This window comes from Rhinolophus sinicus, chromosome X, assembly GCF_036562045.2.
Source record: "Rhinolophus sinicus isolate RSC01 chromosome X, ASM3656204v1, whole genome shotgun sequence".
NCBI lineage: Eukaryota > Metazoa > Chordata > Mammalia > Chiroptera > Rhinolophidae > Rhinolophus > Rhinolophus sinicus.
Window position 1 is genome coordinate 24,342,760 of NC_133768.1, and position 14,433 is coordinate 24,357,192.

Consider the following 14,433-nt stretch of genomic DNA (forward strand, 5'->3'; position numbering starts at 1 on the left):
TGCATGGTTTTCTCTCCAGTGACATTTTAGGCAATTTTTACAGTATCTAAATCATGCAAATGAGATGTTATATACTACCTCACTATTATCTCTGTGGGATGAACTTTGGTCCTTCAAATCAAAGAAGAATATTCCTGTAAATTATTTCCTTTGATTATTTTTGATCATTGATCTTTTTTTTTTTTTTAAAGGAAAGTTAGAAAACTGTGAGTTAAGTTGCATTAAAGCATTAAATCCTTTGGTTTGGGTTTTCTTACCAAACATATCCATAGAAGAGAAGGAGGAAAAGGTATCACTTTCTGTAGTTAGGTGACAAATGAGAAGACTAGGGGTGGGAAGGGAGAGGAAAGATGGTTGCATTATTTTGATGTATGTATGTATTTTCTTAACCACTTTTGTTAGCCCTTATAAATAAATTTGATATTTAATATACAAATAAAAATAAGAGTGGGCCCTGATCCATTCTTAAGGAAGATTGTTCAGCCCGTATGTGTTTCATTATTACCCTTTAACTTTTATTTGGTCCACCCTCCCTTTGTTTAATGTATTCGCTGAATTTAGGCGGCTACTTTCTTACACAGAACAACTCTGTGTTGCTTTAATCTGGCGTGTCTTTGAGTTCTACTTTATTCCCCACTAATTTTATATTGTTATTTGAATATGAACGTGTTTAAATATTAATATATACATATAATTTATAATATAGGTTTTTACACATAAATATAATGTTAAATCTTATGCATATATGTTTTAAAACAACTTAGCATTTTCTTGTTATGGTCATTCATTTATGATCTGATATACTCTCTGATTGTCAATAGTTTATCACTTTCATGGCATATGAAATAAAAAGCAGAGTTCTGGACTAGGTTAATACTAACTCATCACAAGAGTTAACATCTACTTTTCACTATCTAGATTATAGGGCGTTGGGATCATTTAATTTTCTCTTTCCTTGCTACGTGGATGCTCTTTGAACTGCAAACATACCACTCTGATCTGTGTTCATGAGCATGCTTTCCTGTGCTATGAGATAGGAAAAGCATTTTTATCTCTCATACCGTGGGATTGCCTTTAGGGTCATTGAATATTTTGTGATTTGTTGAGTCTTTTGGTTTGGTGTTTTGTTTATTGTGAACTGTTATGAATTTAATTTGCTGCTTGAATTTCCTGTTTTTAGTCCAAGACAGGCCTTCCACTTAGCACTTACTTCAGTGCGGTGAAACTTCGTTGGCTCCTTGACAATGTGGAAAAAGTTCAAAAGGCTGTTAGAGAAGATAGAGCTCTTTTTGGGACCATTGATTCATGGCTTATTTGGGTATGTTTAAATAGAATATGTGTATGGACAAATTTTTCTAGACTGACTTGCCTACTATCTGTTTTCTAATAAGAGTTCAAACTTTTTGGTTGGTGGCATTCAGAAAAGCCACTCAAGGAATAGAACATTTCAGCCTCCATTTAAGAGGCATTTTTGTCTGTTTCCTCTATTTTTCTTGGCTCATTTTAGTAAAAATGGAGGATGATTACAAACCATATCTAATATCTATTATCTTTAGAATATTAGGTAATTAGTAATTGGTAATTTAGGTGGCCTTTCTCTCTTGCCTATCATATACTTTCCCACTAGCCATGTCTTAGAAGAAATAACTATTTAACATGATAAAACATCTATGCCACTTTTATCATTCACTTTCAACAAACATTACACAGCTGTTATTTAATTAAACCACAAGATGGAAAATCATAGTGGAAATTTCTGATGTATAATCTTTTTGCCTAAGCTGAACATGGATAAGTAGAAGTTAACATTTCAAAGATTTCCCAGATATATCTTAGAAGTACATGTTCTCTCTCTCTCTCTCTCTCTCTCTCTCTCTCTCTCTCTCTCTCAGCCCAGGGCGGGCTGTGCTTTGTGCTCATGGCCAGTAGTTTTCACACGTTGTCAGTCACAGTTGAAATAGTTCTGACAATTGCCTGGAACTAGAGTCGGGCAGGATGTGGGAACTGGGAGCTGCAGGAGACTCAATGGAGCACATTTGACTGGGCCTCACACATGATGTTTTTTCTGCATTTTTGTTCCTTTCTTACCTCATTGCTTCCACATAAAAGAAAGCAGCAGTGCTTCTAGTTCTGGTCTGAGGGTATTAACATTAGAGAGTTTAAAACTTGGCTTTCAAGATAAGTGCTTGGGTCAGTGCAGGCACATCCCAGTGAGAATTGTTATTCCAAAACAAACCCAAAAAGAAACAATGGCAGTACAAACAGGATTCAGTAAGATCCTGAAGAGGCAGACATTTCAAATGTTCTTCACTTTGCCAAATTTAGTAAGACTCTGCATTTTCCAAAGATAAGAGGATGTAAACAAAGCTGATTTTTTTTGGTTCTTGTTTTAAGTATCAATTAACTAGAAGTGTACTGTCTAATATGGTAGCCATTTAGCCACATTTAGCTATTGGGCTGTTGAAATATGGCTGGTCTGAATTGAGGTATGCTGTGAGTAAAATTCATACTGTATTTTTTTTTGTATACTCAAAAAAAAAGGTAAAATGTCTCAATAGTTTTTATATTGCAAGGATATTTAGATATATTGGGTTAAATAAAATATAGAGTATTACTAAAATTAATTTCACTTTCTTTATCCTTTTTAAATGTAGCTCTTAGAAAAATTTTAAATTACAAATGTAGCTCACATTATATCTCTGTTGAACACTGCTGAAAACTAGAAAATTAAGTAATTGAAATGTTCTATTCTCCTGCTTTATGTGCTCTGCTGCTCATTATGTCCCTGAACAAAATATAAATTAAATTGCAAATAAGTACAAATTGAATGTGTCCTTTTTATTCTGTCTAGAGTTTGACAGGAGGAGCCAATGGAGGTGTCCACTGTACAGATGTAACAAATGCGAGCAGGACGATGCTTTTCAACATTCATTCTTTGGAATGGGATAAAGACCTCTGCAAGTGAGTTGTATTTTCCCCTAAGAATAGTTTTCCAAGTGCGTTACCTATTTATAACCTAAATCTTATTCTTTTAAGATGTCAGTGGAGCACCAAACTTTAATTGCTGGTATTTCAACTATAATACACCAGTCTGTTGTGTGTTCTCTTAAGAGAAACTATGTTGCATATACAGTAAATATGCCAAAGTAATTGCCTTGACTCTTCTCTGAGGGAGATTAGATTCCTTTAGAAAAATACTTTGGTTTCTCTGTGCTTTGTATTTTTTATTGATTTGCTTGTATAAAATTAGAATGTTAAATATCCAGTCATACAACTATGTTGTGCTGGCTTATTTATTTGTTACTATTTAATTCTATATTCAAATCCATCCATTTACTGTTGTTACTTACATTTTTAATGCATATAAATGTTTAAATGCATATAAATGTTTTCCAGATATTTACTTAAAATAGTATTAAACACCCAATCTTATCTTATTTTTCAGATTTTTTGGTATTCCAAAGAAAATTCTTCCAAATGTCCGGAGTTCTTCTGAGATCTATGGCCTAATGGTAAAAAAATAAAAAAAATTATTTCATTAAAAATTTTTTATTATTCAAGAGTTTAAAAGTCAGTTGTGTTACATTTGATAGTTTGAGAGTTGTGACTTTTCTGTGAATGTTGGTAGTGTGTAAAATAAGAATTTAGTATTGTTTAGATTTATAACTTAAAAATCTTAGAGCTCTTCTTACCAATTGATCTTACATTTTATAAATTTTAGTTGGCTTTTCTCCGAGTATTCTACTTCTGAAGTATTGCTGGGATAATCTAACTATAGAGCGTGGCCTGGGAATGGTTGAGCCAGTTTATTCTTTTAATACAAATAATTGTTTAGTAGTTTTTGGTGTCTGCCTTTAATTATAAGAGGGTCTCTTCACATTTTAGTGGTGTTCTTTTTCCTGTTGAATCTCTTTTAATGGCCAAACCATGTTTTATATTAGATTCTTTGTCAGCCTGAGCAAAACTTTAGCAAAGAAACTGAAAGCAAACAGTCTTTCTGATTTGTGAATACTAATTAAACTGGCTTCCATAATGGACATTTTTACTGTTGCTTTCGTTGAAACTCAAAGAAAAAGTGGTCTGAGGAAAAAAATGTGCTTAACATCATTGAATATCCCTGATGACACATCAGAGATAAAGAGCTCTAGGAGGATTTGAACTGGTGTTTGAGCACAAAAATCTGGAATTTGTGATTAATACTTAATGTATCTTAGGTAAATTGCAAAGAAATATTTAGACATTTCATGGCAAGTATTAGGAACTCTACTTAATAGAGTTAATACTAATAGAGTTGAACACTAAGTGCTCTGGATAAAGCTTGAGCAAAAATTCTTAAATGTTTCATTCATAATATAGCCTTTTAAGGCAACATGGAACTTTTAAAGGGATGGTCACTGCTTATCTACAGTAAATGGGCTTTGATGATTTCATAGCTGTCTACAAACGGAATTGGGTCAGAGGAAAAAGTCTGTTCTTGAGAAACTGTTTCAGAGGATGGTTGAAAAAACATTTAACTGACCTAGTTTTTTCTTGCATTTAAAATATTATGCTTCTGTCCCCCTTTTCCCCCCTTGCTGACTATAGAAAATCTCTCATAGCCTGGTGAGTAGGTTGCCCACCAATTATGCTACCCGTTCATTTGGAAAAGATACAGTGCATTTCCATTTAGTTTTAAATAAGCAGAAGTCCATTTACCAAACAGAATCTGTCTAGCATCTCTATGACCCTTCAATTTATTATAAGCTCTAGTCAAGCTTTAGGGTTTTTTTTTAAACTTGGTCTTATTTGTTTTTAAGTGTTCCATAAGACTGAGAATGATGTTTCAAAATAAAATACTATAAGGTAGTTTCCTGGCATGAGAAATTCTGGTGTCCCCATTGCAAAGTACAGTTGCGATGTGTTTTGGGCTTTAGCATAATAGGGGAATTAGATGTAGTTTTTAAATATCCTAAAAGTCTGTCTTGACCATCCTTTCAGACCAGTTAGTTGGAAATGCACTGTCACTTTTTCTGCATGCTTCACCAGAGCATGTTCCCAGGAATCCTCCAGAGATCCATCCTTGTGAAGAAAAAGAGGCGCTTTCCATGCTGGACTGCACATAGTAGATCCTGCTGGTAGTTTGATAATAACATAAATAGTATAAGCAAGGACTTCATTAGTATTTAAATATATTAAGATATACAGCCTCTAGGTTTCCTACTGTTTCATTTTCGGCCCTTTATGAAGTTTACCCTTCACATCATATTCAGGTTCAGGTTTTCTAAGAATATATACAGTAAATTAAAATAGTAGGTCTTGAATTAACGAGAAAGCATGAAAGAAATAAAATAACACCTGCTATCTGAGGGTGTTCTCTATTTTGTCAAGGGTTTCCACATATATGCTATTATTTCCTATCATCAGAGCTATATGAGATGGCCTCTATTCTTACCCTCGCTCTAACAGCTAGGGAGCCACACGCTCCCAGAGGCCAGGAGACTGGTCCACAAATGGCAGACTAAGGGGTGAGTCCAAAGCTTTTGTTTGGTGCTCTTCCTAGTACATCACAACTACTTCAGGGATCATATTCCTTTCCCCCAATTCCTTAATCCCAGGACAGATTGCTTGGTGTTAGTGTATGTTTCTTGGGGGGGAAAAAATTGGTAAAGTACACAGTTAGCTACTTAAATCTCACTTTTCTTCCTGGAATGCTGGCTATACTTCATCAAAATAAAAACCACTATTCATGACATAAATTAATTATTGCTTATCTAAACTTGATGATGTTGGCTATGAACAATTAGTACCCAATACCTGAACACTGTTGTGTTTCTTACCTAAGAGCAATTTGGGTAGGAAGGCTAGATAGTAAAATAAGTTCAATGCTGGTTTGATAGCTATTTTTATATATTCATTTTAAAGAATGTGTTAGTCTTTTCTTAGTAATGGCAGTAATAGCAAAGAGCTAATGGACTTTAGCGTTTATGTAGCCCAGGCCCCATTTTGTAAATAAATCAAGTGAGGCATAGAGAAATTTCAGGGGCCTGCACAGTTGGCTTAACACTAACCAGGAGTATAGCCCACGTCTCCTGATTCTCAGTCAAATGTTTCGTGTCCATTTTCCAATGCCATGTCTCTTCTTGTCATTGTAGGAATACTTCTAATATCTGTCTCTGAACCACTCATGTAGTTGAAATTGAAACACTTGCTTTGTCTTGTCTACCCCACATGCTCTGGCATGTCACTGTTCGTGTTCATTCCTGTCACAGTTTTGTTAGTACAGCCAACAGTTTGTGATTATTCATAATCCTTTTTTACTTTTTTATTAGAAAGCTGGGGCCTTGGAAGGTGTGCCAATATCTGGGGTAAGTTTCATCACCAAACATCTCCCTGCTTCTTTCGTACCCCCACTCCTTCCATGTTATGGCTTTCCTCCTATATCTTCATCGATCTGCCCCTTCCTAAAGTGTGGAAAGCTATTAATAGTAAGAACAGCAAAATCGGGTAATTCTTATTCTTATATGACACTGTGTGAGCCATTGAGAATCTTTTGAATAAATGAACTGTTAGCTCTCCCTTCCCATACCTATTATCTCATAGGGGTATTAACAAATGCAAAAAACATAAATCAATTCATTCCTTGATAAATAAAAAAGGAAAAATAAACTTATGGCTCTTCTAAAAAGAAAGTTAATAATTTTGTCTTAGTCAGTGTACTTTATTACCATTTATACTTCCAGTGTTTGGGGGACCAGTCTGCTGCATTGGTGGGACAAATGTGCTTCCGGGATGGACAAGCCAAAAACACGTGAGTTTAAGAAACAGACCTAAAAACCCATGGTGTTTTGTTTGTTTGTTTTTCCCTTTGGTGCTTTGAATGAGGAAAAACTTCTGAAGTTCTTCTGGGCTGAAAAGTAATAGCTTAAGAGTTCCAATAGGAATATATAAGTTTTCTGCCGTTTTTTAATTTTATCTCCTTCAAATAAAATATATTAGGCCATATGTGAGCATATCGATGAGTCTTGTGAAGAGCTTAATTTATAAAATTCAATACCTTTTCCATCCAGAAACTACATTTTGATTTTTAAAGTATTCATGCCTTTTGGAGGGAGGTTGGTGGGGAGCCGGGGTGGGGCTGAACAGAGGGAGGAAGAGCCACGATTTCAACTACAATTTTCAACATATTATTCCTGCCCTAGATTTTCTCGGTATAACTAGAAAGTCGTATTTTTGTAGGATCTTCAATGCTATTCTCCTGGCTCTGCTTTCTCCTGTTATCTGGAGTGTTTCCTTTGACAAGAAACAAAAGGAACGATGGAAGTAGAGATTTGGTGCATTTTTCTCCTAATCTGATGTTATTAGTACTCACACAAGCACAGTCTGTAACAAGCCTCATATCTATGAGTAATAAGATTACTCCTACTTCAGGATGAGAAAACAGATGTTTAGAGAGGTTAGGCTAGTAAGTGAGAGAAGCAATCTTTGCACCCAGATGCATCTGATTTATCTTAGTGTGGAGGCTCTTAACCACTACATTTTGCTGTCCCCTGTGTGGTAAAGATTTCCATAGACCTGACAGGAAACTATCTACATCTGGTTTTTCTTTCATTGAGGATTTCCTATGTCTCTCACCAATGTTTAACTTCAGTGATTAAGTTCTTTTTTTGTGAATAATGGAATGTCTAAAGTTTTAGATATGTTCTTGTAGTCTAGCAGGGTCAGCAGTCCTCATGTGAGAGTGTAAGGGTTTGGGGAAGGAGGGGAGATAGTAAAAATTCTTTGCAGGTTGTGGTATCCTGAGGTTACCATCAAGAGAGCTTGAGTCAGCATGGGTCTGGAAACATATTCTTTGAATTCTGGATTTCAGGCAGCTAAATCAGGAGTCAAGAGAAATGGTAGAAAACCGGGCTAACCCCCTCTTTCTTTCCTCCTTGGTAGGCACACTAATGCTAGTAAGTTAGGTGCTATCTCTCTTTGTCAAGTACTTTATTTTACACAGTACCCAATAAAATTGTCTGATTTTCCTCTTTCTACTCTCCTCCTCCTTAAACATTATCAGCCAAGTCCTGAAATGATGAATTTAAGTAAGGGAGGGCTTCCAACCACTGCAGGTTGGAGGAGGAAAATAGCAGATTACAAGATTTTGGGCTCATTTCTCTTCCTGGGGGGCAAGAATACAAATACACAGTTAATCGTATTATAAATCAGAATTTCTGTGCCATAAGAAACTTTGAAGTACGGCTGTTGGGTTTCAAAGGGAGGGGAGAAAAATCACAAAAGATTATGTTAGTACCGAGATTATTTATTTTATTTTTTAAAAGATTTTATTGGGGAAGGGGAATAGGAGTTTTATTGGGGAACAGTGTGTACTTCCAGGCCTTTTTTCCAAGTCAAGTTGTTGTCCTTTCAGTCTTAGTTGTGGAGGGTGCAGCTCAGCTGCAGGTCCAGTTGCCATTGTTAGTTGCAGGGGGCACAGCCCACCATCCCTTGTGGGAGTCAAACCGGCAACCTTGTGGTTGAGAGCCCCCTGGCCCATGTGGGAATCGAACCGGCAGCCTTCGGAATTAGGAGCATGGAGCTCCAACTGCCTGAGCCACCAGACTGGCCCAGTACCGAGATTTTAATTGTGGAAACAAAGCCAGGATCATGTTATGAAGCCCTACATTTCAGACTGAGGAGTATTTTTCTTGATAGGCAATGGGATATTTGTGAGCTGGTGTTCAGAGGTGACTGGAGCTGTTCGTTAATAATATGGCAGTACTAGGTCAAAATGAGGAGAGACTAGAGGCAAAGAGGCCGTGGAGGAAGCGATTACAGTGTACTCATAACGAGAGCAAGGACTAAGAAAGATGGGGACAGAGAGGAAGGCTGTGGGTGGATGTCCACGGCACTGCGGAGGGACAAGAGACAGGAAGTAGCTATGGAATCTAGTCACCTGGCCCAGTGGTTAGTTAGGCTTAGCCAAAGTAAGGAACCGGTCGGAGTAGGAGAATTTCTGTTTCGAAAATGTTTGTAGTACTGGTAGGCTATATATTGCACACATTTGGAAATGTGGAATGAGTTTAGTATAAGAGTAGAGAATTTTGATTTCCCCTATTTCGAGGTGATTTTTTCAAGCAATAGGAAGAGATGAAATTACCAAGAAAAAACCATACAGGTAGAGGAGATATTTAGAAATAGAGACACAGCGATGGGGAATTCAGAAAAATAGAATGCAGTTATTGTATCTACATTATTAATGTGGAAATCCAGGGTATAGCTATTTAAGAGGGAGGCTTGGTCAGCAGTGCAAGATACTACAAAAAGGTCATGGAGGCTGAGATTGAGAACAGACCATTGTATATAGAAATTAGGTCTTCAGTGGTGACCTCCAAGAATGAAGTTTCAGTAGAGCACTCAGGATGGAAGCCAGGTTGCAACATGTCAAATGGGTGTTGTGGGTAGGTAAGAAAATAGAGACAGGAAGATAGTACTTTGCAAAAATGCAACCATCCAGGAATGGTGAGAGAAGTAGGTAGTTTCTTAGGGAAATAGGATCATGCCAAGTTTGGAGAATTTTGTTTTTGTTTTTAGTCACAGCAAGACCACAGAATGATTCTTTGGCATCTGGTACAGAACAGATGGAAGCTGTGAAATAAATGGGAGCTAAGTGATGGGTAAAACTAAGTCCTAAGAGGTTGGAAAGATTGGGACTGAGAATTTAATTAATCTCTCCAAACCTCAGCAGGGAGAAAATGACAGCTCAGAATTCAGTGGAAAGCCCATTTCTGTTTCTGGGTGGAGGAACAGATTATGGGTGATTCTAATTTTTCTTTTAGTTTATCTGTATTTTCTAATTTTTCTAGAATGAGCATGGATTATTTGAAGATTACATTTCTCTTTTAAGAAAGAGAACCTAAGATAGACGTCTCCTCTCCCCAGAATCACTAAGTGTAATAAAGGAGGCCTTTTACCTCCTTCACGACTTCAGTCTGGGTCACTCAGCTTCCCTCTGTGCACCATCTTTGTAGTCAGACATCTTTTGGGGAGGTTTGAACACAGGACAATCTTGAGGAAAAATAGATAGACCATATAAATGCTGAAAGCACCATACATGTTAGATGACTGGGAAGAAAGTAATAAAACTTAAGAGGAAAATAATTGCCTGTGTACTGCTTTGAAAGCTGCGGCCTCAGTGTAGCAAGGGAGTCTCTTCATACATTGCTAATGCTCATTACTTATTAAGTATACTAACTAAAGGATTCACTTTTAGTAAGTGCCTTGAGCCTTTGCGTCAATTTTGTATTTTAAGACTTGTGTACCACTGTTCAGTACACAGAGTCTATATGGATGCTCAATTGGTACAGCTTTCTCTTTTAAAAAGCATGAAACAGATCATTACCTTTCAGTTTTATGAATATTAGAGGGGAATAACGTAAAATAATACAACTTTTTTAGTATTATGGAAGTAAAAAGTTATAGTGATTTATGTGTTTTACTGTGTATAAATTTATTATTACCTATTCCTCATGTTATTTGACTGGTGTCTTCTAAAACTTAGATATTCATTAATCCCATGTTCCTTGAATGTGTCAGCTGTTCATCAAGCAGGCCGAGAATATATCTGGGTGAGAAGAGATAGAATGTCTTGTGCTAATTCTTATTCAGAGCAATGGTGCCTGAAAACACATTTATCGGGTAAAAAATTGCCCTTGGTTTCTGTTTGCTCCACAAGACAAAAAGGCAGCTGATGGCGTCTGTTGACTTAGGGCTTGACTGGTAGTAGCTTCTGCAGAGGTCCTTCTGCCACCCCTAGATTGAGAGCTGCCCCTTCTCTCACCTACCAGGATGTCACAGAGCATAGCAACAGGGCCCAGGGGGAGGGAATCCTGAGCTCGGGCAGGACAGCTTGTGGAAAGCCAAGCTGTGACAGTCCCAGCCAACTCAAGGGTGACAGTCCCAGCCAACTAAGTTGAAAGCTCTTTCCCTATGACCCTTACTGGTATCAGTTTGGGCTGCTTATCTGCCTGGCACAAGTCAAATCTACTCACTCATGTTCACATGCCAGACTTGTTGCAGAATCCAAAGCTTATGCTGATAAAACCACCACAAAACAAATGCAGTGCTTCCATGGCAGCCATGTTACATTCTGACCTCCACTACTCTCCCGTCACTGTTAGAATGCCTAATTCTGCCAGGAGAATGGGAAAGCTAGGCCTTAAATAGCCTCCCCCTCTATGTCACTCCTGCCCCTCCCGCCCAGCTGCACTTTCCTGCACTCTGGACCTGGCCTCCTCTTTGTGCCAGAAGATAGCAGTGTCTCTGTTTATGATTATACTAATGATAGAACTAAGCTGGCCAGATCCATTGGTGAATGGCTCTTAGTCACAATGCTTCGCTCCACATGAATTGGTAGCAACATACCTGTGACTGAATGTAGAATTTGTTGTAATTCAGAGGTATTTTATAAACAGCCCTGGGCTATGACTGACTGAGCACTGTATACTATACCTGCATTTTCCCATTAAGATGCACTAAGCAAGGGGGTGACCGGTTAGCTCAGTTGGTTGGAGCATGGTGCTGATAGCACCAGGGTTGCCGGTTTGATCCCCGCAGGGGCCACTGTGAGCTGCGCCCTCCTTTAAAAAAAAAAAGAAGAAGAAAAAAAAATGCGCTAAGCATATTTTCTTCTAGACTGATCTTTAAAACATGATTCTACAGAGTATATGATGTTTGTCAGCTTTTGGAACTTTATCTAAAACTTTAATATAATTACTTTCACTGTACTAAGTTAAGTTTCAGTTTAAATAATTTGGATTATTAATGTTTCAGCACGTAATTTTAATAAAATGGACACTTTCTTCCCTCACTATAGGTACGGAACAGGATGCTTCTTACTGTGTAATACAGGCCCTAAGGTTGGTTTCTCAAATTAAAAGATTAATGAAAGTCTTCTTTAACTTCATGTAAATAATGCTTGAGCATAATTTGCTATTTAGTTACTTTTGAGCCTGCAGCTTTTATTTACTCTTTTAGTATTTAATTAAGAGCTCAATAAAAATGATGAAAATCACTAAATTTGAATGGTTCTGATAAGAACCATTCTAAGTTCTTTGAATTTTATGTGTGTTTCTAATTGTGTTGGTGGGATATGTTCACTAGGACCGTGTCAGATTCTTAATGCAAATCTAATTTTGAACAAGGGATAGACTTTTTCTACTGTTTAAGTGTATTGTTCTTAATACTGGTAATTTTGACTAAGATTTATTTTTTAAATTGTTATATTTATTGAATTGTTTTGTACCTGTGTTATTTTAGCTTTAAAAAATATGCTATCTTTTTATTTTCCTGACTACTGAAATCTTTCTTTCTCCTACAGTGTGTATTTTCTGATCATGGCCTTCTGACCACTGTGGCTTACAAACTCGGCAGAGACAAACCGGTATATTACGCGTTGGAAGTAAGTACTTTTCAATCAATATGGATAATATGTGAAACATTTTAAACTAATGAAAATCACAGTGTTTTCTACAACTTTTTCTGGTAAATCTTAATACATAGGACTGAAAAAACTTGGTTTTCTTCTAGACATTTGGTTAAGTAGAAGGAACCTGGGATGGGAGACCTTAAGTATATCGCTCAGTTCTTTTACCAATTAATTGTGGGACCTTAACCACTTTGCAATTACTTAGCTGCTTTGGAATGTAAGATTTTCTATTTCTAAAGTTTAAGGAGGCATTGATTTGCTCTCTAATATTTCTTTCAGCTTGAAAATTCTGTTTTTATAAGCACAGTGCCCCAGTGTTCCAAAGAGAACTACTGGGTGTGAAAAGGCAGAGCACTCGATTCCTATGTCTCCCCATAACAATAAAGTTTGTGTCACATTTTGATGTGGGAAAGAAAGTCAGGAGAGATTTATGCCATTTTTCACTAGAAGCATTTCTTTCAAGCAGTTTTGTAAACTCTAGTAGAAATATGTCAGCCTAACTCTATAGGGCATGGTGAGTTTGTATTAGAAACATTAGAAACTTATTTGTAAAGTCAATGAAGCAGTATGGTTAGTAAAATCAGATATGTTTCTTTTTTTCCCCCTCCTCCAACTTTGGTTCAAGCCGTGGTTTCTCAGTCTAGTTGTGTAGGACACAGCTCCCTGGCCCATGATGGTATTATGAGCCTTGTGCTCCCCCTGGCTGAGAGGGTCAGTGGCGGGTAGTGGGTAGGCCAGTCGGTCAGCTGGTCACTGCAGCTCACAGCAACTTGGGGAGAGCTGCTGGCCGCTCACGATGGCTGCCAGCCACTCACGCTGGCCACTGGCTGCTTGCAGCAGCTCAAAGCAGCTCATGCCAACCTCCGGCTGCTGATGGCAGCCCAGCTCCAGGGAGAACCGTTGTTCACAATCTTAGCTATAGAAGGTGCAGCTCACTGGCCCATTTGGGAATCCAACCGGCGAACTTGGTGTTAGGAACACTGCGCTCCAACCACCTGAGCCACCGGTCCAGCCCAGATATATTTCTTAAATGCATTTCTTTACAATTAATTTTAAATGGCTCCCTAGTAATGTGCAAATATACAACTGATATGAAAATGTATTGAGGCTTGTTTCCTGGAGTATCTATCTAATAATTGGTCACAAGTGTTAGACTTGTTTTTAGTTAAAACATTTTATTAGTTTTTATGCCTAGAGCATAAGGAATTTTAGTTTATTTCAGTTTCTTCTTGCCCTGTCTCTATAATAAGCACTTAAACCTCCCCACAAACCCTTTTTCTTTGGATAATAGGAGCATTTGGGAAATACTTGGTCTGTATATTAAAGAAGTCTTACTACTTCTCAGAATTTAAAACACCTACAAGCCCTCCCTTCCTCTGTTCCCCCGATGAAAAGTGCTTAGTCCAGCACTAGGCATATTGACTATGTGTTACTTATAATATGTAATAATAGTAAGCTGCTCTGTTTCTTCCATGTATTGGAGACAACTAGTCATTTAGAATTATAGATTCCTTGGACCTGGAAAGGGCTTGAGGGATACATGTTACCTGGTCTTAATTTCCCTCCCAGTATGGAAAGCCTTCTCTTCTATCCTTTGCCTATAGCGTTCCAACTTCTGTTTGAAAATAGCACCAAAAAAACGCTTCTTACCTCAATCATCGGATGTAGGTCTGCTTTCAAAAGCATTCAAATACTAAGAGGCAGCTATCAGTTTTTCTACATCTTCCTACTCTAGGAAAAACTTCCCCAGTGGCCTGATGGCACGTGGTTTCTAAATGCTTTTTAGTTCTGGGCTCCCTTCATTAGATACATTAGAATTTGCCAGTGTCTTCCAGAATGGAATAGAATATTCCACATGCAATCTGACCTATACTTGCTAGTGTGATTTGGGCATCTGTGACCATAAACACTGCTTTAGCTACTCTAGCCTCAGAGTTCATTAGTTTAGTCTAATAACCCCATTATATCGTTGGCTCCAAGAGCACATG

At 37.4% G+C, this 14,433-nt stretch overlaps 1 protein-coding gene across 8 annotated transcripts in view; it reads left to right on the forward strand.

The window, feature by feature from the left end:
• Positions 1 to 14,433, forward strand: part of GK (glycerol kinase) — a 67,599-nt gene that overhangs the window by 34,425 nt on the left and 18,741 nt on the right. For 4 of the 8 annotated variants that reach the window (XM_074324212.1, XM_019710550.2, XM_019710553.2 and 1 more), the window contains 8 exons: positions 1,181 to 1,318; positions 2,852 to 2,961; positions 3,446 to 3,512; positions 4,585 to 4,602; positions 6,309 to 6,344; positions 6,720 to 6,787; positions 11,834 to 11,876; positions 12,338 to 12,418. In XM_074324212.1, the coding sequence (XP_074180313.1) occupies positions 1,181 to 1,318; positions 2,852 to 2,961; positions 3,446 to 3,512; positions 4,585 to 4,602; positions 6,309 to 6,344; positions 6,720 to 6,787; positions 11,834 to 11,876; positions 12,338 to 12,418 (561 nt within the window). The remainder of the gene's footprint in view (positions 1 to 1,180; positions 1,319 to 2,851; positions 2,962 to 3,445; positions 3,513 to 4,584; positions 4,603 to 6,308; positions 6,345 to 6,719; positions 6,788 to 11,833; positions 11,877 to 12,337; positions 12,419 to 14,433) is intronic. The other 4 variants (XM_019710555.2, XM_074324211.1, XM_019710551.2 and 1 more) reach the window with 1 other exon arrangement.